Genomic DNA, 26,135 nt, shown 5'->3' on the forward strand with positions numbered 1-26,135 from the left:
TAAAACCAACACAAAATAGACCAAATAACCATCAGTAGTTTTAACATGAACATGAGCTTCAGTCATTGTCTGCCATTTTTTGACCATGGAACACATTTTCTCATGGGTAAGATCTATGCCATGGAAATTAGACAGTTTTTGACCTGAACATCCTCAGTAATTAGCTTGAATTTTGTAAATTCAGCTTCATCATTCATGGCAGATCAGCAGGGCTCATTTCAGAAACACGACCCTTGAGGCCATCAGATGAGATTTTGATTCCTTGAGTTCTCATGAGTAGTGTTTTCCCAGTATTTCTTACATTGAGCGTAACTGGTGCCTTTGCATCATACCAGTCTTTCTGAGAAAATGGTCATCCACTTTCCCTTTTATAAGGCGTTGGTTCTTGCCAACCTCCATGGCGCTGCCCAGGGACCCAAAAGGCAAAAGTTATCTCTTAATTGTAAGCTGACTCAGTTGTTATTTTTAGGCGCTAGATTATGAAAATATCTGGTGAATTTAATTTCAGTACAGATTTGGCTTTAGGAAGCACTCTAATTTTATATTAGACTAATTTCCCTCTTTAAGCCTCAGTAGTGTCCTTAGGAATACAATAGATATAACAATAGTTCTTAAATTCTGAGGGTTGTTGGGAATATTAAATAAGACAGTGCATGTAGAGCACATAGCCCACCTGCTGTAGAAAAGCAGATGATGGCAGTGAAATGGCTCTGTCTCCTGAGTCCTCAGCATAAGCAATTCCATGTTCAGCTGCAGCTCACAGGAGACTCACATTTTGTATATGTTTAGGCCCAGAAAAACCATTCTGAAAAACATTCTGACCTCCGTTGAATCCATTCACAACTAAGGACATGGACCCTCAGTGTGAGAAGATATTGTACAGTATATTTTAAACCCTTGAAATTCCAAATTCTTGACATTTTGGCCATAGAGGAGTATTTTATTACTTGGGAAAAGTGTTTATTCCAAAACCGTTTTAATGACTCATTTACACACTATATAACATCAGGGTTATTATTCTGACATTAGGTGCTATTGTGACTTCAGAGTACCTAGATAAACGTGCTTTTTAATGTGTGGACTCCACACGTTACTTGATTGTGGATTTCCTGATTTTGCTATCTCTTTAAGACCACTTGAATTTATATTTCTTTTTTAGTAATAAATTTAGTTATTTCCAATGAAGCTTGTTTTCCTTTTTTTCTCTTCCACTTTGGTTACTGCAGTAACCAAGTGTTTCACACTTGATTTGTAAAAGTTGTGTGTGTGTATTAAATGTGCCATTTTGTTATTACTAAGTGAAGTACATACCATTTTCTGCTATAATTATTTCTCAGTCAGCTTGTAACATTACCAGTTATTTCCACACCGTTTGCAGCTTAAATACAAGTGTTACCACTTTTTCTTAAAAAAACAATATAAAGTAGATATTTTGATGCACTGGGCTTATACCTCCTTGGAATAGATACATACTGCAACCAGCAGGTTTTCAAAGCCAGTCCTTAGTTGGGTATACATGTTAGAATATTCATTATGTGTATATTACACAGTGAGCACATGTGAGAATTAAAGGCTGCTTAGTATTGTAAAATGCAATTACTCATATGTCTTTTTTATCATGCAGTTAATGTTCTAAAAAAAAAAATAGAAAAGTACATAGCCTAGTGCTCAATGTATAGTAACTACAAAATAAATATTGGCTGCAAATATATATATTTTTATTGTTAGGGAGGGAGAATGAAAAGATAATTTTTTCCATAATTACTTTCTTTTTAAAAATAAACGCAAGACAAAACGAAAGCCAATTTAGTTTTATTTATAGAAACCTCTCGGGTGCTGTGAAAACAGAAGTTTTCAGGTTTGGGAAGAAAATCTAGGATTGAGGAGCAACATGTAAGCTATTTCAATGTCAAACCAGAACTTTCTAGTACAGACTTGTAAAGCTAGATCAGTATATCTTTAAGGGACTTTCCAAGGGAAGTGGGGCAACAGTCTTTACTCTCCTGGAAAAAATTGTTTCTTTTGTTTGACTTTGACTAGAGTGGTCAGATAACTAACTACTTAGGACTCTAGGAAGAAAATAAATATACCTCCCATTACTTAGCACTTAGTTTTCACTCTGCATATTGTTTCATTAGTAACATTGAAAGGGACTGGTATTTCAAGGACAGTGATACAAGAATCTTAGGTTTGTAGAAATGGGAAATTTTAAAAAATTCTGAAAAAAATTTTTTTGTGGGTTTCACTGATAGCATGACAACTTTTTCAGGTGGTGAAGTTAAAAGGCCAGGTGCTGTCTGTCATGTTCCGGTTCCGGTCTAAGAACCGGGAATGGCTCTGGATGAGAACCAGCTCCTTTACTTTCCAGAACCCTTACTCAGATGAAATTGAGTACATCATCTGTACCAACACCAATGTGAAGTATGTACCATAAAAGCCTTGACCAATGTTGGGTATTTCTCGTGGGCCAAGTCTGCATAGCCTTATCAAGCTGTCTCTTTCTCTTCTACTTTCGTGGTAGTAAACACTATTAGTTTGAAGTTCCTCATCTTCTAGCTTACTATAGAATTTAGAGCAATTCATCCAGGTAGAATAAGATTTTAACAAACAGTAGTTTAAAGAGTAAGTTCTAAGATGTGAAGGGTTTGTATTTCAACTGTATGTTTCAACCCTTTCTAGAAAAGATACTGTTTTTAAACATTTATTTTTGAGAGACAGGGAGAAACAGAGATGAGCAGGGGAGGGGCAGAGAGAGAAGGAGACACAGAATCTGAAGCTCTGTGTTAGCATAGAGCCCGACGCGGGGCTGGAACCCACGAATCATGAGCTCATGACCTGAGCCAAAGTCAGACACTTAATCGATGAGCCACCCAGGCACCCCTACAAAGGATACTGTTTTATACACCAGTTTATTGCTATGTTCTGGTAGGATTTTCCTTTAGAGCAGGTGTCTGCACACTTTTTTGTAAAAGGCTAAATAATTAATATCTTCGTTTTGTGGGACATATGGTCTTTATTGCAGTTATTCAACTCTGGTGCTATAGCATGAAAAGAGTCCTAGACAAATGAAATGAACAAAGATGGCTATATTCCAACAGACCTTGATTTACAAAAACAGACAGTGGACTGGATTTGGCTCATGGACCATGGCTGAGAGCAGTGCTACATCCACTCTTGTTAGTTTCTGTTCCTCAACTCCTTGATTCTTTCCTTTTGAGCTTTTCTTCTTCAGCTTTGTAAAAACCAGTTTTACTGAGATATAGACTGTGTGCACCATTTACTTCACCCATTTGAAGTGCATCCTTTTTTTAGTATGAGGGTTGTACAGCTATTACCGTAATCTACTTACATGCTCATTCCCTCTGAAAGAAATTCTGTACTCCTTAACAATCATCCTCCCCACTCCCCAAGCCCATATACCAACTAATCTTCTCTTGGTCTCTATAAATTTGTCTGTTCTAGGCATTTCATATGAATGGAATCCTATAATACATGATTCCTTATGACTGACTGTCCTCTGACAGTATAATGTTTTAAGGGTCATCTCTGCTATAGCATTTATCTGTACTTTTTTTTTTATTGCCAAATAATATTCCTTTGTATGGGAATACATTTTGTTTATTCATTCATTAGTTGATGGTCATTGGGTTATTTCTACTTTATAGCTATTTGGAACATGGCTGTGAACATCTGTGTACTAGTTTTTATGTGGGTGTGTTTTTATTCTCTTGGGTGTATACCTAAGAGTGGCACTGCTGGGTTACTTGGTAACTCTGTGTTTAATCTTTTCTGGAATTCCCCAACTGTTTTCCAAAGCTTCAGTAACCTTTCACATATCCATCAGCAATGTAATGAGGATTCCAGTTTCTCCACAGTCTTACTGTCTCTCTTATTATAACCATCCCACTGGATGTTAATTGTCAGGTTACTACTTTTCCTCTTAGTCTACCTATATAGAATTGCCCTTGAGCCTGGCTCTTGAAGATCTGCTTAGAAATAATTATCAAATATAAATAATACCTCTGACAATATGGAGTCTGTGTCCTTCTAATTATAGGGCTTTTAATATTTTTTTCTAATTAGTATAACAGAGTGGATTAAGTTAGAAACTTGTATTTACTTAGGACTCAGGTATATGATTGTGTTCACTAATTTTCTAGGGTTTCTTTTTGTTTTTGCATCTTTATATTACAGAACAACCATTGTTTTGTGTTTCCATTTTGCTTAAATTTAGAAAATTTTCAGTCCCTTTAAGAACTTGTTTCTGGAAATAATGGTGTTCCCCATTTTTACGTACCATTGTCCCCACTACAATTTATTTTAATTAATTCTTAATATTAAAATTTTTTTAATGTTTTTTATTTATTTTTGAGACACAAAGAGAGACAGCATGAGCAGGGGACAGTCAGAGAGAGGGGGGGGATACAGAACCAGAAGCAGCCTCCAGGCTCTGAGCTAGCTGTCAGCACAGAGTCCAACATGGGGCTTGAACCCACAAACCATGAGATCATGACCTGAGCTGAAGCTGGATGCTTAACCAACTGAAACACGCAGGCACCCCAATTCTTAATATTTTTAAAGTAAATATTCTTTTACATAAAATTTGGAAAGTATGGAAAACTTATAAAAAGAGGGGGAATAATTCTCACCTTCCAAAAAGACTCTTCGTGGTTTGTTTTTATTTTATTTATTTATTTATTTAAAAAGTTTTTTTTCTGTTTTTTATTTATTTTTGAAAGACAGAGAGAGACAGCACGAGCAGAGGAGGGTCAGAAAGAGAGGGAGACACAGAATCTGAAACAGGCTCCAGGCTCTGAGCTAGCTGTCAGCACAGAGCCTGACTCGGGGCTCGAACCCACAAACTGCGATCATGACCTGAGCCGAAGCTGATGCTTAACCGACTGAGCCACCCAGGCACCCCTATTTATTTATTTTTAACTAGACTCTATGCCCATTGTGGGGCTTGAACTCCTAGTGCTGAGATGCAGTCTCATGCTTTACTGAGTTAGCTAGCCAGGTGCCCCTGGAAAGAGTCTTGTTAATGTTTCTGTACATATTGTCAGGTTTTTTTACCTACAATTTAAAAAAACACAGTGTGTATATCTTCTACATATATACCAGCTAGGTATTGTATACCTAGAAGGAGTTTGAACCAAAGCAGGATAAACCATTGTGCAATGGGACATTGTTTTTGTTTGGACCTTGTTTTCCATGGTATGAAGTATTTGCTGAATCTGAAGTCACAGGTTGCTTGAAGGATTAGACTTCAAAGGGAAACTTATTAGTTATTGCTTCACCTACAAGTAAATGTATATAGCTTTATGTTCAAACAGTATCTGATCATTTTATTTCCCCCTCTGTTCTGTCTGTTCTCCATTTTCTCAGGAATTCCAGCCAGGAACCAAGGCCTACACTGTCCAACACAATCCAGAGACCACAACTAGGCCCCACGGCTAATTTGCCCTTGGAGATGGGCTCAGGGCAGTTGGCATCTAGGTGAGAAATAGTGGCAGAATTCTTTATTGATGAGCCTGGGGAGTGGGTGTCTGCAGTCCCGTTTGCTTGTTTCTTTGCTGTAAGGGACTCACCTGAAATTCCTGGCCAGCCAAGGGAGAATTTTTTCCCCAGACCTAAAAAAAAATCTTTCTCTTCCTCCTGGCTTTTAAACTTATAGGCAGCAGCAGCAGCAAACAGAATTGGATGTAGTATCAGGAAGAGATGGACTGGCTGGCTACAATCATTCCCAGGTAAGTGTCTTTTTTGAAGAGGACCGTGAGCATTTCCTTAAGAAATGTCCCCTAGTGCCAGTTAGAGTGTATGTGAGTGTTAGAGTTATTGAATTGTCATGTTAAATCTTTCATGGTTATTTTTATCATTGTGTCCCACAGGTTTCTGTTCAGCCTGTAACCACCACAGGGCCAGAACACAGCAAGCCCCTTGAGAAGTCAGATGGTCTGTTTGCCCAGGATAGAGATCCAAGATTTTCAGAAATCTACTCCAACATCAATGCAGGTATGTTTCTCCCTCCTTCTCCTTTTAAATTCTCATGTAGATCACTTACTGATGTGCCTACTACTGCCCAACATCTTTCCATTAATCATAATACCTCACGAGTAAATAGGAACTTGCTGAACTAATGTACTACAGCCCCTTGACTGGCCCTCCCCCCGCTCCTTTTGGTCCACAGATCAGAGTAAAGGCATCTCCTCCAGCACTGTCCCTGCCACCCAACAGCTATTCTCACAGGGCAACACATTCCCTCCTACCCCCCGGCCGGCAGAGAATTTCAGGTGAGCCCCTTATGTATGTGCTGCTGTAGGGGGCAACTGAGGCATTCAGTTGCTGAATCCAAGTTTTGTCCTTCCCTAGCTTTCTCTGGTTATTTCAGGCATAGCAGTGGAACTCGTAGGGCTGAAGACAAGGCAAGCTGCTTTCCCTCCTCCTGTCTCTTTGCACCTGTGCTGTTGCTGTGTGATAGGTTCCATCTCTGTGTGTCCAGAGCAGTGTGTGACTGTCAGTTTTTCTCATCTTTTGCAAATTCTGTTACTAAGATTTCCTTAATCCCAGAGAAGTCAAAGGGATCTAGGAATAGTACTAGATTCTCCTGTGATACCTAGACTTGGTGATAAACCCATCCTTTTCACCTTTCACTGCGCTGTGTGTTCACTCCTAGAAATAGCAGTCTGGCCTCTCCTGTAACCATCGTCCAGCCAGCAGCTTCTGCAGGGCAGATGTTGGCCCAGATTTCCCGCCACTCCAACCCGCCCCAGGGAGCAGCCCCAACTTGGACCCCTAGCACTCGCCCAGGCTTCTCTGCCCAGGTAAAGTTGCTCCTCTGCCTGTCCCCTGTATACTAGTTTTTGTTTGGTTGGTTGGGCTTTTTTCCATACGTAAAATTATTGTCATCTGTCTTAGATATATCTTCTTCCCAACCTCTACCTTCCAATTTTTTTGTTATTGTTGGGAGTAGCTAGATAACTGACAAAATAGATGAGCCCCAAATATCAGAGTTTATGATTTTCACATATTCACTTTAAATCAGAATTGTTCATAGAGAAGAACATGTTATACAGGTTTCATTTACATATTTGTTTTGGAGACAATTCTGAGTTTTCATTTTGGTTAGTACTACAAAGTACAGGAACAAAGGAGAAAACTAATTTATACACAATGATGTCTATTTACAAAAAATGGTGTTTAAAAACCTTGTATAATATGTATATATGTTAAGCTTGCACAGTAATTTTTTTAAAGTTTATTATTTTGAGAGAGCACATGCATGCCAGTGGGGGAGGGGCAGAGAGAGAGGGAGGGAGAGAAAGAGGAACCCAAGCAGGTTCCACACTGTCAGCGCAGAGCCTGACACAGGTCTCAAATTCATGAACTGTGAGATCATGACCTGAGCTGAAATCAGAGTTGGATGCTTAACCAACTGAGCCATGCAGGCACCCAACACTGTAATATTTTAAATAAAAAATCCTTAGGGTACCTACGTGGCTCAGTCGGTGAAGTGTCCAACTTCGGCTCAGGTCATGATCTCATGGTTCATGAGTTCAAGCCCCGTGTTGGGCTCTGGGCTGACAGCTTGGCACCTGGAGCCTGCTTTGGATCCTGTATCTTCCTCTCTCTCTGTCCTCTCCTGCTCATGCTCTGTCTCTGAAAAATAAATAAATGTTTAAAAAAAATTTTTAATAAATAAAAAAAGCATACTCCAAAATTGTTATATGCCGTATGATCTCAAATACATAAAAATATGTGTAAGAAAATAACTGGAAAAAATTCTCACAACTCTAAATGTATAGTTTATTAATCTCATATTTTTTTTCACTTTGTCATAGGAGATTGGCATTAATTAGAAGAAATAAAGAGCGACGAGGTTCTGTGGGGGGCGGGGATGAGCCAGATGGGCAAGACGCATTAAGGAGGACACTTGTTGGGATGAGCACTGGGTGTTATACATAGGCGATAAATCACTGGAATCTAGTCCTGAAAATATTATTGTATTACATGCTAACTAACTTGGATGTAAATTATAAATACATAAATACATATGTATGTACATACATAAGAAGAAATATAGAGTAAGAAATAAGTGATGTGCTTGGCTCAGCAGAAATCCAGTGCTTGACAGGGAATGGCATGTACAATGTTAATATTCCGTTTGTTGTTCTCTGTCCCTTTCTGTCTTTCAGCAGGTGGCCACTCAGGCTACAGCCAAGACTCGTTCTTCCCAGTTTGGTGTGGGCAGCTTTCCGACTCCGTCCTCCTTCAGCCCCATGTCCCTCCCTGGTGCTTCAAGTGCGTCACCTGGTGCTGCTGCCTACCCTAGTCTCACCAGTCGTGGATCCAACTTTGGTGAGTTCAGATTAGAAAGGAGGACAGGGGCGCCTGGGTGGCTCTTGATTTTGGCTCAGGTCATGATCTCATGGTTGTGGGATTGAGCCGCATGGGACTCTGTGCTGGGCCTGGAGCCTGCTTGGGATTCACTCTCTCTCCCTCTCTCCCTCTCCCTCCCCCACTCACACACTCTCCCCGTCTCTCTCTCTTTCTCTCTCTCCCTCTCACAAAACAACAACAACAATGACAAAGAAAGGAGGGTACTAAAGAAGAAGGATTTGGTGGTTAAAAGTTTCTTGTGTCCTAGATGCACTGACCTGATTATGGGGAAATTAGGTGTCATTCTGTTTGGAATTTAAAACCTACCCCCATGAAAAGGATTTTATCATGTATTAAGTACATAAGTTATTATACACTAAATACTATGAAAATTTAATCTAAATGATCAAAGGATTCTTTGGAAAGGCTACCCAGGGAAGAAAAGTAATCTGGGGCTGGGTTTAAAACCGAAGAGACATTGATAGTTTCTCTTCTCCAGTGGAGTTAGTAGCTTAACGTTGTTCATCCTTGCCATGTTTCAAGCTCCTGAGACTGGACAGACTACAGGACAGTTCCAGACACGGCCAGCAGAGGGCGGAAGCGTCTGGCCGCCGTGGCAGAGCCAGCAGTCGCACCATCGCTCGGGCTCTAGCGAGCCGCATGTCCAGCCGCCAGCAGCACAGCCGCCGGGCCAGCCTGAGGTCTTCCAGGTGAGAGGGACAGAAGACGTCAGGAACCCAGAAACTGGAAGAGACAGGGAGCAGAGACAGAGAAGGGAGCTTGCACGGATTGAGGTGCGTGGAGGAGCACGGAGGAGATAACAGAGTGGGGATGTGCAGGGCTAAATGTCAGTAACTGGAACTTACCTGTGTGATGCACAGCCTTTATTTAAGCAGACCATCATCATCAGTGATGGAAAGCACCATGCGAAGGTGTTGAGGGAAATCATGTTAGCCTTTCCAGGAGGGCCACAGCCCACTGCACAGTAGCTTGGGCGTAGACATACTGATGATAGCTATAAAGGCCCAATAAGTCCTGAGGGGACTGCAAGAGCCAATGGAGTAATCTTAGGACAAAGGAAGAGGCTTTTTGTTTTTAATTTTTTTTTAATGTTTTTATTTTTGATAGAGACAGAGCATGAGCAGGGGAGGGTCAGAGAGAGAGGGAGACACAGAATCGGAAGCAGGCTCCAGGCTCTGAGCTGTCAGCACAGAGCCTGACGCAGGGCTCAAACTCATGAACATGAGATCATGACCTGAGCCAAAGTCAGAGGCTTAGCCAACTGAGCCACCCAGGCGCCCCAGGAAGAGGTTTTTAGGACAGAGGCTGAAAGAGGCAAAACAGGGGTGCCTGGGTGGGTCAGTCGGTTAAGCGCCCAGCTTCAGCTCAGGTCATGATCTCGCAGTTTGTGGGTTTGAGCCCCGCGTCGGGCTGTGTGCTGACAGCTAGTTCAGAGCCTGGAGCCTGCTTCAGATTCTGTATCTCCTTCTCTCAGACCCTCCCCTGCTTGTCCTGTCTCTATCTCTCAAAAATAAATTTAAAAACATTAAAAAAATTTTTTTAATAAAAAGAGGCAAAACAGGTTTTGGTGGAAAACAAATAGGATAAGAGATACTCCATATATATTCATAGGGGGTTACACATGAAATGTGGCAAGCAGATATTCCTCCTTTTGAAAATATGGAGAACTGGAAAGGAAGGAAGCTGTAGAACTGTAGGAGGAAGCCAGCGAAGGACTAGGAGACAGTGCTGTCATAAAGGAGTCTAAGATCCTTGGGAGTCGGGAAGGCTCAGGCGCTCAGTCCCGCAGAGACTATAGGGCTGGGGCGCTGCTTCAGGGCGGTACTGGGGGTTAAAGCTCAGGAAATGGACGCGATTAAGGTGTGTGACCCAGACTTGGTGTTTTTCTCTCACTAGGAGATGCTGTCCATGCTGGGGGACCAGAGCAGCAGCTACAACAATGAGGAGTTTCCTGACCTAACTATGTTTCCCTCCTTCTCAGAATAGAGCTGTTGGGGTGAGGGTAAGGGGTGGGGGAGGAAAATCAATGCTGGTTTTTAAAAAGCAAATCTTTCTATAAAGAGAATAAAAGTCCCTCTCCCTTTCCTTCCCTCACCCCTACTGCGTACCCCTTCCCCTTCTGACTTTTCCTTGCCCTCCTGCCCCCGAGAAGAAATGGGGTGAATCCTGAAGGCTTTGGGGATCTTTGAAAAACTGAGGCTGGGTGAAGTTAAGAATGCCTTTCGTTACACCTCCTGACCAGAGATTGATGCAGAAATGATTTGTGCTAGGGTCAGTAGGCAGGTCAGAGAACCTGACATCCATTGATCCACGATTTGCCTTGGATACTGTTGCTTGTTTTTGGAGAAAAATTCTGAATAAGGTTGGAGAGGGGAGAAATGTCCTCATACTTGAGGATCATGAAACATGGTAGGTTATATGTACACCTATATGGCTTTAGGAAGTGAGCATAGGCTCTTTCTGCTGCCTGGTGAGTGAGGAAGTGAGAGAGGGAGAAGGAAAGAGAGAGAGAGAGAGAGAGTGTGTGTGTGTGTGTGTGCGTGCGCATGCGTGCACGTGTGCGTTCCTCCCTATTAGGGAGTTATGCAAAATTTGTCCCAGATTTTATCTTTGTTTTTCCATGTAATTTTCAAAGAGTCCTAAGGAGTTAAATCTTCTAGGTATTTTCCACTTAGTATTGCAGCCAAAGAGTATTTAAATAAATGTCTTTGCTGCACTCACATCTGTGCCCAGCCAGTATGCACCCGTAAGCAGATACATAAATCTTTTGATATGGTTGGTCTCTCATTGAACATATTTAGTAATAAAGCTGGGTCAATCCCGCTTTTGGTGCTCTCACCTTATATTGAAGATCTGCAAACATGACAGATGTTCAGGGTGGGAAGATAAACCCCTTTTAAAAACCCCATACTTGGCCATACTTGCTGCATTTTTCTGTCAGAATCACATATGATGTGTGTTCTGTAGAGGTTATTTCTGCATGGAAACTCAACTTCTTGGATCAGCAGTCCCAGGGAACTCTTCACTGCCGGGGTTTAAACCAAATACCAAGTCTTGCAAAGTAGCCTCCTTCGTCCCATTTCCAGTTCAGTCTGGCTAGAAACTTGAGACTTGGGTCTGTTCTGGACCCAGAGTTCTTCCTCTTTGCTCCCTCCAATCTTCAGATTGGATTTTGCTTTATGATACAAGAGTATGAATCCATGTGATAGATGGGGCCTGGACCCCCATTCTAACAGGGTCACGGAGTTAACGATAGCCATATGAATGCAGATACAGGTTACTACTCTCTCTGTACCTTCCTCAGGTAACAGTCGTGTGTATCAGCCTTTTTTTTTTTTAATTGGCTCAGGCCAGTATCTTAAGTGCAAGACTGAATTGATAAGGAGAAGACATATTAAACGTAGCCATAGGAGACCAAGGAGCATAGATGACCTTAGAGAGGCTGAAAGAACATCCTTACTGGGTTTCTCTCTCTTTTGTCTCCAGTCTGGTGCCAGGTAGTGGAGTTGAAAAGGAGACAGTTTATTTTTTTATTCTATGTGCACACATACAATATACATATATATTTATATCACAATTTAAGAAGCCAAAAAGTTGAGTTTCCAATGGAATCCTTGTTTTTAATAATTGTTTTTAAATGTGATCAGGACTATAATATTGTACAGTTATTACAGGGCTTTGGGGGAAGGAGAGGTGAGGAAGAAGATGCTCTGGGGGTTTTGTTTCGCTTTTCCTTCAGGGTTTTATTTTTGATCATTTTGTTTTTTCCGTGTTGGCCATTTCTGTACTGCCGGCATCTGTGCTGAGCTTTACAATGGCAGAAATAATGACATGTAGCAAAGATTTTAAAACAAGATATTTTTTCCTTTTGTAAACTTTCTTGTGTTGTGTGATCTTGATTGCGGCTTTATTCCTTTCCAGCTCATACACGACAAATACCCACAACTACTTGAATCCATAGCTTGAGCTCCAAATATGCAAACATAAAGCACAGTGTATCTATAATTTCAGGATCCAGAAATCATGAGGCCTCTGATCACTTGGCACTCCTTGGTTGTCCTCCTGATCCTGACTCATTCTGAGTAAAATCAGCAGGGACATCTGACCATGAAGGGGGGTGGGGAGTTGCCCGTGTCCTCCAGAGCATACAGAGAGGAGATGTGAGTCCAGTACGCACAGCACATTCCTTCCCCAAGTTATCTCGTGCTCTTCTGGAATAAAAGGAATTAGGGATGGGGAAATTTAAACTATTCAGGTCTGGACTTGGTTTCCCTCTAGGACTATGTGGTTCATTACTAAATCTTAAAACTTCCAGGCATAAACCTGTGTTCTTGAGAGTCTAAATGCAATCCAGCTAGAAGCTGAATCTATCCAATGTATTTTCTGTTCCAAGGACCATCTTACCCTCTTCTCCCGCCTCATTTTATGGAAGAAAGTGGAGTTTGGGGATGTGGTTTAGGGATTGAACTAGACTCTTATGATCTGTCACATGCCTGGATGTTGGGGGAATCATTTGGAGAAGCTCATGTGACTGGTCCTGGATTGGGGATTTTAATAATTGAAACAGTTAATGTTCAGGCATCCTTCCATCTGAGAGTTTTAGCAACAAAGAAGTCACATGGGAGTTTGTCAGTGCTTCTGGTGCTGATTCGAGCGCTGTTTGGGGTTACTTGTAGGGCCAGCTTCATCTGAACTTCGGGCGTATCCTTCCTCAGCAAAACCATATTGGGCTGGGAGAGGTATTGACAACTTCTAGCCAACAAACTGATAACATACGAATGATTTGGGGCCTGTGGTCTCCATTACACTCTTTTCTAGTCTTTCATGTTTATTTCTTCATCCTTACTGTGAGGGTCGGACACAAATTTGAAAACTGAGGTTTCAAAGTTGGGAGAGATGGGTGATCACAGGAAAAGGGCAGGAAAAGATGTAATATAACTATGATAAAAGATGCAATATAATAAATACTGTATAATAAAGATGGGGGAGAGCAGGACTGTGTCCTATTAACCAGCAGAGTGAAGGTAAGCCCCGGCTTGAATGAGTGTGTGTGGAAGCCTTTTTGTCTGCCCTCAAAGACAGTCACGTGAAACTGAATACCCAGCAGCTTTCCGCCTTGGTGCGCACACTCTACATGCACACAAAACACTACGAATCTGCTGCTTCCTGCCCTCTCCAACCCTGCTGCTCTCGGCGCTTCTTTCCCCGCCTCCCTCCCCTATTCAGATTTTCCAGCCAACAGCTGGAACTGACTTCCGCAATCCTAATGGAATAAATCCAGCACCCCAGTCATCTGCCCACATTATCCACACTCCCCCACTGAAAGGAGCTCGGAGCACAGAACCCCGTCAGCAGGTAAAACTTTCTACTTGCTTCTCATTCCTTCCTTTGTCCATTTTAGGGGTACTAGGGATGTAGTGACTTGGGGATCACAGTGAAATTCGTAGTTATGCGGATGAAAACAACAGTATGCCCTTCGGTCATTTCCTGACCAAATAAAATTTGCTGGAAATTTTTAGGACTCCTTCTGTGGTTTATATGTATGTATACATGGTTGTTAGTGAAACCCAAGCTATAGGGAATCCTTCACCCATCCCTCAAGGAGTGGCCCCTCCCTGTAGGGTTTGCGCTTTGCGCTAAAGGTACTAAAAGAGTTAATTTACCAGCAGGGAGGAGTTAACTTACCAGAGGTTACTTTTCTGTTCCATCTCAAAGCCCTTAACACTCCAGATACTGGAGAATGGTTTGCCAGTCTGCAAAGATTACACAAGAATTAGACTGTAAATTCAAAAATTATGCAAGCTGAATGACTTGCTTCAGACTGTAAATTGTTCTTAAAATGGAGAACATGGAATTAAGCAAGCTGCTCCAAGAAATGAGTGAAGCTGGAATAAACTTCTAAAAAGCTGTTAATATAATGATCATAGAACACTATTTTTCTAACAAACTTTGGTTTTGAAGATTTTTGTCTTTTGAAGCTTTCTGTCACAGTCACAGTCACAGAGGGTTTGTTCTGTCAGGAAGAAGAAAGAAAAACTTCCCATGGCATCTGGTTGAGATTAGGACAGTTTCCGGCCTGAGGAGGGAGCAGGAAGAGAAAGGAGGAAGAAATGCGTGACTAAGGAAATAGTAAACATCTCAAAAAGAATGGGAAATATTTCCCTTGTCCTCTCCTGGCAAGATCTGAAAAAGTATCAGAATTTAGGCAAGGGAGTGAATAATGCGTTGAAATAAATAAGAAGCAAAACTTGGCTGGAAATCTCTCCTTTGTGTATTCTCCAGCCCCCCTTCCAACCTCCAACCTTGTCCGTCTCCAAGCCTGCAGGAGACATTGGAGGAGACAGGTGCTGAGACCATTCTGATTGTCCATTTTCTACCTCAGTTCTGGTTTTCTGCACAAGTGTGTGTGTGTGAGCACACGCTCAATCTCCCTAGATCAAAATACTTGGAATCAGACGTATCATCACTCAATCCAAGCCTAGACCCTTCCTATCATTGTTTTATCATACACAAATCACTCTCTTCTTTGTATCCCTTCCTTATAAATTCTTGTTTTCGTTTGCCTCATGGTCCCAAGGAAGAGGTTTTTTTCTTTGGTTCATGAGTCTCCAGAATTACCGTGTGTGCGTGCATTTTTTGGGTGAGTGGGACAATGATGGCTTACAAGATTTTACTAGCTTCCCAAAGGAGTCTATGGCTCCGAAAGGTTAAGAGCCAGCTGTCTGGGAATATGGTTCCAGCGGTTTCCTCATCCCAAGCCAGGCCATGAACCCCTTGGCAATCAGAAGAACCTCCCCTAATTATCCCCTTCCCCAGGATGTGGGGGCTCAAGGTTCTACTGCTGCTACCCATGGCAAGCTTTGCTCTGTACCCTGAGGAGATTCTGGACACACAGTGGGAGCTGTGGAAGAAGACCTACGGGAAGCAGTATAACAATCAGGTGCCTGGGCCCTGGGTGGGGAAGCGTGGTCAGAGCCGGCGCTCCAGACGCCTAGTCCTAGCTTCCAAACGCCCCTCCTCCGTCTAAATACCTTAACCACTCCAACCAAGCAACCTGCCCTGTTCTCTTTGACACAGTTTCATTCCTCCTCTTCCACTCATTCTCCCTCAAGTTCTAGCCTCCTTTTCTTTATAATTGTCATATTTCTCTTTGCAGAGGACTTCAGATTAATCCTATTAATCCATAAGCAGTTTTTCTACACATCTCTCCAGAGCTTTCCTTCTATTATTTGTATTTGTTTACCTATTTCTTTTTGCATGCTCTTAATAATCCCATGGTCAGTTCCCCAACTGGACTGCAAACTCTGTATGATTGTAAGTTTCATCTTTTTTCCTAAAAAACCTCCGCAGTATTTTTTATGTAACTGTGTACACAGGACACAGTCTATGCCAGTACTGACTATGCTCTGTTTAGGTGGATGAAACCTCTCGGCGTTTAATATGGGAAAAGAACTTGAAGCATATTTCCATCCATAATCTTGAGGCCTCGCTTGGTGTCCATACATATGAACTGGCCATGAACCACTTGGGGGACCTGGTGAGTTGAACTGCAGCGCCTGGCCTACCTGCCCTGTTTGCCTTGGGTTCCTGCTCACGGCTGGCCTTTTTATTCTTTGTCCCAGACCAGTGAAGAAGTGGTTCAGAAGATGACTGGACTCAAAGTGCCGCCCTCTCGTTCCCGCAGTAATGACACCCTCTATGTCCCAGACTGGGAAAGCAGAGCCCCAGACTCCATTGATTATCGGAAGAAAGGATATGTTACTCCTGTCAAGAACCAGGTACCCTCCTTTCTCCTGGGTGTAGGTATGTAAGTGGGCAGGACTGATTTATTTCTGCGTCTTTGTTCTTAACTAGGAGGGAACTGGAAAGACAGGGCAAGGAATTAAGGGATGTGTCCCAATGCTAAGAGAATATAGCCTATTCTGTTATTTAAGTCATCACCTATATTTGTATATTTTTGTTGTCTGGTTTTTTTCTTTTTTACAAGTAGTGCTGTGTAAACACCCTTGTGTATGTGTTTGTGAAAACATGTGCACATATTACTGCAAGATAAACCCTAAAATTGGAATTGCTAGGTCACAGAGTTTTTTTGTTTTTATTTTTTTTTTTTACAATCTTAACATTCTTAGCAGCAGGAGAATGCTAGTTTCCCCATATTAATGCTGATTTTATCAACCAGATGAACTGATTTAATGCTCATTCAACAAACACATCTTTTTCAGAACCGACCAGGCATAGCGCTACTCAGTGGAGGTTCAAGATAACCAAGACATAACCTGTGTCCTCAAGGAATCCTCATTCTTAAAAAATAGAATAGGAAAGAAAGAAAAATCTACAATCTGCACAAATACTAATAGTTATGGCACTTTTTGAGAGATTGTTGTTTGTCAGAATCTTACAAATCCTTTACTTAACTTTTTAAATCTCCATACTCCATAATTAAGTACATTATTATCCACATTTTACAGATAGACTTGGTAACTTACCCATGTTCACATATCTTGTGGGGTGCAAAGTCAGTACCCTGCTCCACTACAGCTAAAGGTAACAATACTAACAATAGTTATCAATGGAAACAACAGCAATAGAATAATGCAACAAATATTAAATGAAGAGACAATAGGAAGACTTCACAGAAAAGGGGACATGTGGTGCTGGAAAGTGTAACATGTATGGAGTTCCATCAGACAGTTTAATTTTTTTCAATGTTTATTTATTAAAAAAAAATTTTAGTGTTTGAGAGAGCGAGAGAGCACAAGCATGAGTGGGGGAGGGGCGGGGGGGGCGGAGAGAGAGGGAGACAGAATCTGAAGCAGGCTCCAGGCCCCGAGCTGTCAGCACAGAGCCTGAGGGGGCTCAAACCCATGAACTGTGAGATCATGACCTGAGCCGGAGCCGGACGCTTAACCAACTGAGCCACCTAGGCACCCCGGTGTTTATTTTTGAGAGGGAGAGACAAAATGCAAGCAGGGGAGGAGCAGAGAGAGAGGGAGACACAGAATCTGAAGCAGCTCCAGGTTCTGAGCTGTCAGCACAGAGCCCGATATGGGGCTCGAACCCATGAGATCATGACCTGAGCCAAAGTTGGATACTCAGCCGACCGAGCCCCCCAGGCACCCCTCCATCAGACAGTTTAGAGGGAAGAAATTAAAAGTGTGAACAGCAATGACTGACAATTTCTGTTATGCTTCTCAGGGTCAGTGCGGTTCCTGTTGGGCTTTTAGCTCTGTGGGTGCCCTGGAGGGCCAGCTCAAGAAGAAAACCGGCAAACTTTTAAATCTGAGTCCCCAGAACCTCGTGGATTGTGTTTCTGAGAATGATGGCTGCGGAGGGGGCTACATGACCAACGCCTTCCAGTACGTGCAGAAGAACAGGGGCATTGACTCTGAAGATGCCTACCCGTATGTGGGACAGGTGAGGCTGCCTTGCACAGCTCCACGGCCTGCTAACGGCGCCTCCTTCCCCAGCACAGCATTTTCTGTTGGAAATAATCCCATAAATCTTGTTTTCTGGTCCCCTATCCTGCCTTCTTGATGTGATAATTTCCTATAGAAGGCCAGGAAGAGTCCCACAGCCTTGGAGATTTGGGGGCCCTGGGCCACCACAGACCTATCCGCCTCTCTGCCCTAGAGGAAACAGCACAGGTGACCCCACAGATGGAGTATCCTCTGCAGTCCGTTGCTCAGCCCCTGCACTCCCATCACAGAGCCCCAAACCCGCCCACACTTCTTTACCGAATCATTTGCCTCTATTTTGCACGATATTTGTGTGGGTTTGGGGAATGTTTATGCAAGTTACGGAAGTTAACTGCTGACATGTACAAAACTTAAGAGAAAAATAAGTTGCTTCATATTGTTGTAACTTTAGAGATCAACTCACTTCCTCCTCCAGGATTAGGAAGTAGACCTTTCTTATCTGAAAAGAAGAGAATCTGAGGGCTTTTATATACATAGGGCTGATAGATAATATAACATAGGGCCTTTGCAACAGGAGCCTTTGAAGCAGGGACAGCAAGTTTGAGTAACAAGGATGGCTCCTGTGTACTAAGCCATGTGTTAATCTTCATGACAGACATGTGAGGTAGACTCCTGCCCACTTTATACGTGAGGAAATTGACACCGAAGGAGATAAAACAGATAATTGAAATCATACAACTAGTTACGTAGCAGCGCCAAGACTGAGCGCCTGCATCTGTTCATCTGCTGCGGGCATGCTCAGCATGCCTTCCATGCACATGTGCAGACATTACGTTAGCAGAATGTAGTACCTTGGAGGAGAACTGTCTGAGTCTTAGGATACATGCATCTTCAACCTTACTAGGTAATCACAAATGGTTTACCAAGGTATTTTGAAACATTTATATCCCCACCTGAAGTGCATAAGAATTCCCTCTATTCCCGTCTGCCCATCTGCCTTTCTTCTTTAGTGAATTGACTATTTATATCTTTTGCTCATTTTTAGTTAGGTTATTTTGCTCTTTCTCACTGATTTTTAGAAATTTTCTGTATTTTTTTGAGAGAGACAGAGACAGCGTGAGCAGGAGAGGGACAGCAAGAGGGAGAGAGAGCATCCCAAGCGGGCTCTGCGCTAGCTGCGGGGCCCGGTGCTTGGCTCCAGCACACGAACTGTGAGCTCATGACCTGACCCAAAACCAAGCATCAGATGCTTGCCTGACTGAGCCAGCCATGTGAACCAATTTTTAAGAATTTTTGAAAGATATCTAGATACTAATACTGTGTGTGTCATAGCTGAACATTTGTCTTTTTACTCTCTTTTTATCTTTCAACTCAAAAAGGTTCTTAATTTCAGTCTAGTAAAATGACTGTTTTCCTCTGCCATCTGTGTCTTTTAAAAAAACTCCAGTAGCAGTGAGTTTTATTCATTCATGTTCAGTCATCTGAAATGATATCTGTTGCAATAAAATGCTCATTAATGTGAATGACTGGACAAATCCCATTTCACTGAATATTCAACACGTATGGTCACTTCATCATATCTTGATGACATTGGCCATGTCAAAACAGTACATTAATCTGTAAATTTCCTCCCATTATTATTCCATGCTATGTTTTTTAGCTATCAGGTATACAAGGCAGAGACACTGGAGGTTGTACCTGAAAAAAAAAATTCTTTAATCCATATACAGTTTCTAGAATTCCTGGATCCCAAGTCTATGTTTGAACTCTGGGGCTGCTACTATGAGGCCAGTCTTTTCCCTGTCGATAACCCAGGCAGCCAATTTAAAGGATTGTGTAACTATATTGAAGAAAAAGAAATTAAAATACTATCAGAACTAATAGTTGATCATTCATCCATTGATGCCTTATTCACTTGGTAACCAGTTTTTTTTGAGAGACAGTTTAATAACTCAGAGTTTAAATAATTTAAATGAATGAAAATTACATAATGAATCTTATTTCAGAATAGAAAGAGCATCTGACTTCTTGGTGCACCTGGGTGGCTCAGCTGGTTAAGTATCTGACTCTTGGTTTTGGCTCAGGTCATGGTCTCAAAGTTTGTGAGTTCGAGCTCTGCATCGGGCTCAGCCCTAACAGTGTAGAGCCTGCTTGGGATTCTCTGTCTCTCTTTCTCTTTTGTCCCCTCCCCTGCTTGTTTTCTCTGTCACTCTCAAAGTAAATCAACTTTAAAAAACTTTTTTAAAGAAAAAGCATCTGACTTCTAATTTCTGTTAGCCTGCCCCTCAAATGATCTCTTTAGCATTTGAGAGCAACGTGGAATGAGTTTGGTCTCATAATCAATTAAAATGAAGAATTAGCGATATGAGACACACATTCCATCTATAATATTCTGAATCTCGGGCTTGTGTCTACGTTACAGTTTTTGAGCATTTACTATCTAAACATAGAAGCACTCATATGAACACACGGAGGAGCAAATGGAGGGAGGTGAGGAGAAATAAATGGGAAAGAGGTCTGCTAGAGCAGCAGTCGGTAACACAGTAATTTAAGGTCATTCCAGCCTACACGCACTTTCTTCTGACTTTAAAGTATCATCAGAGGCCATTGTTCCAAATCCATTCCTAAGGTATTTTTTTTGCCTACAAATCTGTACAATTTTTGGCACTGGAAGGCATCAACGGTTTGGATTACATGGTATGGAACAAAGGATTCCTGAGAAATTAAGAAAGGAGACACCTGTAGCCTTAGAATATCATGTCACATCCTGCCATTGTTGTTAATAGTTCGATAATATGTTCTTGTAAACTCAGCTGTAGGCTCCTGAAGGGGGTCCAAGGAGAGAGAATTGCCATGAAGAATGCACCATGTTGATGCGGGAAGACGTTAGGGTTTGTAACTGCAGTGGAACACATCATTGCTAACTAGACCTCCAAAACATGGTGTCAGAAACCCACAGGCGAAGTGCTTCACCTTGTTTTGGTGTCATGTTTTGTGCTTTTACCAGAGTCTCTCAGGAGAGCACAAGCCAAACCTCCACCTCACACTAGTCCCCCTGGTATATGTGTCTACGGCCCAGGTCTTCCCTCTAGCTGGGCCGAGGCCTTGGCCTCCTCCCCACACAGCAGCTGGGGCCTCCCTGCCTTCTGAGGCTCACACGTATGACATGGCCAGAAAATGATCTGTGCCTTTAAAAACATCTTATTTCAGACCTCTCTCTCTACCCTGAGAGAATCAAAATGCTCTCTTTCTCGTTTCACTGTGTTTCCTTTCACATGCATGCTTGAAAACACCTGATAGCTGATTTTTGTGTATGCACACCGTGTCCACTTTTCGTATTCTTATTTCTAGTTGTCCAAAACAAGAAGGCAAGGGCAGACGCTCCCTAACGACGGAGAGGCCATCCCCGTCGGGTCACCCGCACCACAGTACTGGGGGGGGTTCCTTGTCGACCAGCTCCTGGCCTGTTGCTTTGTCCTAGCCCTGTTTCAACCTTGTCTTTTCCAGGATGAAAGCTGTATGTACAACCCAACTGGCAAGGCAGCCAAGTGCAGAGGGTACAGAGAGATCCCTGAGGGGAGCGAGAAAGCCCTGAAGAGGGCAGTGGCCCGAGTGGGGCCCGTCTCTGTGGCCATCGATGCCAGCCTGACCTCCTTCCAGTTTTACAGCAAAGGTGAGGAACGGCCTCTGTACAGCAGTCACCCATGTCCCATGATGTGGGCGGCGGCTCCGCGAAGGCCCCAAGCACCCAGGGTGCCGAGTCCCCGCACTTACATGGCGTCTGCCAGGGGGAAGCACGCAGCGGCCACCCGCCCGGCGGCCAACCCCCTGAGTCGGCAGGACCCTGCAGGGGCTCTCCTTCCTCGGGGGACCCCACGGGGAGGTCCCGGGGCTGCGGAAAGCTCCAGCCTACTGGTGTGTGTCCTAGGCGTGTACTACGATGAGAACTGCAACAGCGACAACCTGAACCACGCGGTTTTGGCAGTGGGCTACGGGGTCCAGAAAGGACGCAAGCACTGGATAATTAAAAACAGGTACTGATGGGGACACGAAGTCTGTCCCTCAGTCAGGCTATTGGTGCACAGATTCAACTCCAACCTCCCAGCATTCCTTGCTCTCACTTCAAAAGAAAGTCATCTCAGACTTTTTAGTTCTCCCTTCCCATTTAGAGGCTCTTGATTCTAACACTTAGCGGGCAGGCGGCTGCTCCACGTGCCAGGTGCTCCGTCACCCATGAGTGAATGGAATGTCTGCCTTCGGTGACCTCACAGCCCCTGAGACAGAGGGACCTAACTAACCAGAACAGACAGGAGCACCAGGAAACCAGGAGGAGATTTGACATTACATCGTTTCTTCTTTCTTTTTTCCATAAAGGGACCAATTTCTTAGGGAGGTTTCTTTGCATCATCAGTCTGTGTGAAAACAGTAGGGAACCATGTACAGGCTTAATGTCCTCTCGTGCGACTTTGTGCCCTTCCAGACAGACCAGAGTAACACATATAGAAACTGGCCTCAAATTTAAAGCATGTGAAAAGAAAGACTTTTTGGAAAGTAGATATGACAACAATTAGTGCTTCCTTCCCCATTATTGGGAAGAAATAGAACTAGAGGGTATTTCCGCTCCCCTTTTCTCTTTAGCCCCTTGTGATGTTGTGGAGTAGACTTAGAGAATTCCACATTTCCTTTCCTCACTGGCCAATACTAGCCTGGCAGCAGCATGATTTGAATTTACTGTCCTTGGCAGCCTCTAGGAAGAAGGTGTCCAGGGGAGTTCAGAGCTCTGAGCTGTCAGCATAGACCCTGACCTGGGCTCAAACTCACGAACCATGGGATCGTGACCTGAGCCGAAGTCAGATGCTTAACCGACTCAGTCACCCAGAGGCCCCTGAGCTCACTTTAAATGCCACCTCTTACATTAAGTCTTGATCTTGATCCCAAGCAATCTCTCCTACCTTTGAGGCCTATAGCATATGTCTTCTCTCCCTTCCTTTACTTTAAACTCTTCAAAGGTAAAAACTTATATTTTAAAAATATTTTATATATGTATATTTATTTTTGAGAGACAGAGACAGAGCACAAGTGGGGGAGGAGCAGAGAGAGAGGGAGACACAGAACCTGTGTCTGTCAGCACAGAGCCCAACGCAAGGCTCGAACTCACAAACCACAGGATCATGACCTGAGCCCAAGTCGGATGCCCAACCCAGGCGCACCTATTTATTTTTTATACTACCAGTACCTAGCTCAATAGTCAGTTAAGTGTTTTAATGAATAAATACACAGAGGGCACTAAATATTTTCCTTCGTTGATCCCACAGCTGGGGAGAAAACTGGGGAAACAAAGGCTATATCCTCATGGCTCGGAATAAGAACAATGCTTGCGGCATCGCCAACCTGGCCAGCTTCCCCAAGATGTGACCTCAGCTGGCCAGCCTCATCCTGCTCTTCCGTTCCTTCCACGAGGGTGCAACGCACTAATGTACTTCGGAGGGGAGTGGGGTGCCTCTCTCGAAGCAGATGTAGCAATGTAGAGATTGTCCAATCAGTATCCCCGTTTGTTTGTGCTTTGAGTGACACTCCTACTACTTTCCCTCTCTCTGCACAAGGCCTTTCGTTTTCATCGTGGCCACAGTAGCAGTTTTCCTAACAAGTGTGCATTCTTCAGCTCAGAGATATGACCACGGCCCGCCCTGACTGCTGTTGTGGGGCTGACGCCGTGCACGCAGTCAGAAGCTGACTATCTTTAGATCGATTCTTATTCACAGGGACTAGTTAGCTTCAACCGTCTAGAGGATTAAGGGGACCTGACCTCCCAGTCTCCGAGTTTACTTCTGGATCCTGAAGTAGAAATTTCTGTTTTCCACCCCAATTCATAAATGTATTCATAAATCTTTGGTACAAGTTTATGTGATATTAGAAATATACTTTCTTTTGCCTTCTTTGCATTTTTAAAGTAAACCAAGTATTTATCTGTCTCTAATTTAATAAATAACCTATTTAGTAAATATTCATTTTGTGGCAGATGCTGTGCTAGGTGCTGGAGACAAAAAAGATTAAAAACCCCACATATTCCTTATATTTGGTGTGCTCCTGGTTTGCTTGGAGTGACTATCACATAAACAGTTCATCCTAATTCATTTATTTGTTCCTTTCTTCAGCCAACATTTATGAAGTGCTTGCTGCATACTTTGAACTTGGTAAATTTGGGGAAGTCCATGGATACAAGGAGACTTCAGTATATAATTCTGTCTGTAAGGGAACAAGATTAATGACACATGAGCCTGGCTCTTGAAAAATACCGAGGCCCTTTCCTGCAGTTCTACAACCTGAATGTTTGCTGTCATCAAGAGGAAACTCTTGTAATGGTTTCCAAGCAGTATTAGTAACTCTGTAAGACTGTGGCTGGCCAATAATAAATCAGCACAACTATTTTGCCATTTTTCACAAAATGTTTATTGAGTATCTAATATCCCCACTAGAGAGTTCACATTTATTCAGTACTTACCACACATCACTCTTTTATTTCGTTCTATACAAAAATTATTCATTTTTGTTTGTAAATATTTATTATCCTATTGTAAGCAGTGCATCTTAAAATTTTTTAAATTTATTTTGAGAAGGAGAGAGTGTGAGCAGAGGTGGGTGGGGGGCGGGGGGGAGAGCGGGAGAAGGGAAAGAAGGAGAGAGGGAGAATGAATGAATCCCAAGCAGGTTCCATGCTGTCAGCGCAGAGCCCCATGTGAGGCTTGAACTCATGAGCCATGAGGTCATGATTGGAACCAAATCAAGAGTTGGATGCTTAACACGTTGAGCTACCAGGTGCCGCATAAGCAGTGTATTAAACTGTAGGAGGATGAAACAAACTAGTAAGACGTGGCTTCAAGAATGTTATAGACTAGTGAAAGACATATAAACCCATAATGAAATAAATGCTAATTACGCAAGCTCAGGAGTGAAGCATTAATTCTTTTTTTAATGTTTATTTGTTTAGTTAGAGAGAAAGCAAACTTGGGAAGGACAGAGAGGGAGAGAGAATCTTAAGCAGGCTCTAGGCTGTCAGTGAAGAGCCTGGTGTGGGGCTCGATCTCACAAACTGTGAAAGCCAAAATCAAGAATCAGTGCTTAACCAACTGAGCCACCTAGGTGCCCCATGAATCATTAATTCTTTTTTTTTAAATTTTTTATTAAAAATTTTTTTGATGTTTAATCACTTTTTTAAAAATTTTTATGTGTTTTATTTATTTTTGAGAGACAGCACGAGCAGGGAAGGGTCAGAGAGAGAGGGAGACAGAATCCAAAGCAGGCTCCAGGCTCTGAGCTAGCTGTCAGCACAGAGCCCAACGCAGGGCTTGAACCCACAAGCCGTGAGATCATGACCTGAGCCAAAGCCGGACGCTTAACCAACTGAGCCACCCAGAGAGAGAGAGAGAGAGCATGAGCAGAGGAGGGGTAGAGAGAGAGGGAGACAGAATCTGAAGCAGGCTCCAGGCAGAGCCCGATGTGGGGCTCACACCCACGAACTATGAGGTCATGACCTGAGCCAAAGTTGAATGCTTAACCAAATGAGCCACCCAGGTGCCTCATGAATCATTAATTCTTAATGGGATTTTAGAAGAAGCTTCATTGAAAACAGAGCTTTCAAAGATCTGAATGAGTGGGGAAAATGAAGGTGGGGTGGAGGAGAGGGAGGGAAGGCAAATCAAGCAGAAAGTTTTGGGTGAACCGAGGGGTGGAGAGAACTAAGGAATGGTGAGGGGGCTGGGTTACCTCAGAGTAGGGTGCAAGGCCTCTGTAGTAGATCTGAGGTGAACAGAGAGGACTGGAGTTAAATCCTGGAAGGCATTGGATGCCTTCCATGTCCAAGAAGCTCATACTTCATTTTATAGATATAGAGGCATTTAGTGGACGTTAAATATTTTTGAGCAGGAGACAGACATGATCAGATCTGTATTTTAGCAACAGTCCTCTGGCAGTGTTGTAAAGAACAAATAGCAGATGGAGAACAAAATGGAGAGGCAAGAAATTGGAGAAATGTCAACACTTAGGAGACACTGCACATACTCTATCTCTTCTCAAGGAAGAATACTGCACAGAATGATTCCTGAACTTTTTGGAAGGTTGAGTATGAGTTTGGCAGATGAGGAGGTGGGAAAAGGCATTTGGACCCAGAGAATAGCATATTCAAATGTGCAGGCATGAGAGAGAACTTTCAGCAATCTGCAAGTAGTTTTTGTTGAGCTTTGATAGAGCCAAAGACGCATGAGCTTGAGAGATGTCTAACTCCCCACCGGGCAAATCTACACAGTTCTGTTAGTTTGATCTGGG

General features: G+C 42.8%; 2 protein-coding genes across 7 annotated transcripts in view; both read left to right on the forward strand.

Moving 5' to 3' along the window:
- Positions 1-13,712, forward strand: part of ARNT (aryl hydrocarbon receptor nuclear translocator) — an 80,493-nt gene extending 66,781 nt beyond the window's left edge. For 2 of the 5 annotated variants that reach the window (XM_029946699.1, XM_029946702.1), the window contains 10 exons: positions 2,270-2,421; positions 5,386-5,496; positions 5,675-5,747; positions 5,889-6,012; positions 6,188-6,290; positions 6,674-6,821; positions 8,193-8,355; positions 8,920-9,170; positions 10,294-10,393; positions 13,624-13,712. In XM_029946699.1, coding sequence (XP_029802559.1) covers positions 2,270-2,421; positions 5,386-5,496; positions 5,675-5,747; positions 5,889-6,012; positions 6,188-6,290; positions 6,674-6,821; positions 8,193-8,355; positions 8,920-9,170; positions 10,294-10,383 — 1,215 coding nt within the window. In that variant the 3' untranslated portion in view covers positions 10,384-10,393; positions 13,624-13,712. The remainder of the gene's footprint in view (positions 1-2,269; positions 2,422-5,385; positions 5,497-5,674; positions 5,748-5,888; positions 6,013-6,187; positions 6,291-6,673; positions 6,822-8,192; positions 8,356-8,919; positions 9,171-10,293; positions 10,394-13,623) is intronic. The other 3 variants (XM_029946703.1, XM_029946700.1, XM_029946704.1) reach the window with 3 other exon arrangements.
- Positions 10,416-24,254, forward strand: CTSK (cathepsin K). Of its 2 annotated transcripts, XM_029946713.1 has the most exons (8): positions 10,416-13,752; positions 15,214-15,337; positions 15,812-15,934; positions 16,020-16,175; positions 17,593-17,811; positions 21,321-21,486; positions 21,742-21,847; positions 23,129-24,254. In XM_029946713.1, the coding sequence occupies exons 2-8, from the start codon at positions 15,215-15,217 to the stop codon at positions 23,226-23,228; spliced, it is 993 nt and encodes a 330-aa protein (XP_029802573.1). In that variant the 5' UTR covers positions 10,416-13,752; position 15,214; the 3' UTR covers positions 23,229-24,254. The 2 variants fall into 2 exon arrangements, with proteins under 2 accessions (XP_029802573.1, XP_029802574.1); XM_029946714.1 differs by lacking the exon at positions 10,416-13,752 and having other exon boundaries at positions 13,764-15,337.
- The last annotated feature ends 1,881 nt before the right edge of the window (positions 24,255-26,135 follow it).

This window comes from Suricata suricatta, chromosome 8 (genome assembly GCF_006229205.1).
Source record: "Suricata suricatta isolate VVHF042 chromosome 8, meerkat_22Aug2017_6uvM2_HiC, whole genome shotgun sequence".
Classification (NCBI taxonomy): Eukaryota; Metazoa; Chordata; class Mammalia; order Carnivora; family Herpestidae; genus Suricata; species Suricata suricatta.

What these genes read in the sequence shown, in the direction of transcription:
- CTSK (XM_029946713.1), top strand. Translation starts at nt 15,215, where the DNA reads ATGTGGGGGCTCAAGGTTCTACTGCTGCTACCCATGGCAAGCTTTGCT. An exon ending in GGAAGCAGTATAACAATCAG is followed by an intron (nt 15,338 to 15,811) that starts GTGCCTGGGCCC and finishes TGCTCTGTTTAG; the next exon opens with GTGGATGAAACCTCTCGGCG. An exon ending in TGAACCACTTGGGGGACCTG is followed by an intron (nt 15,935 to 16,019) that starts GTGAGTTGAACT and finishes TCTTTGTCCCAG; the next exon opens with ACCAGTGAAGAAGTGGTTCA.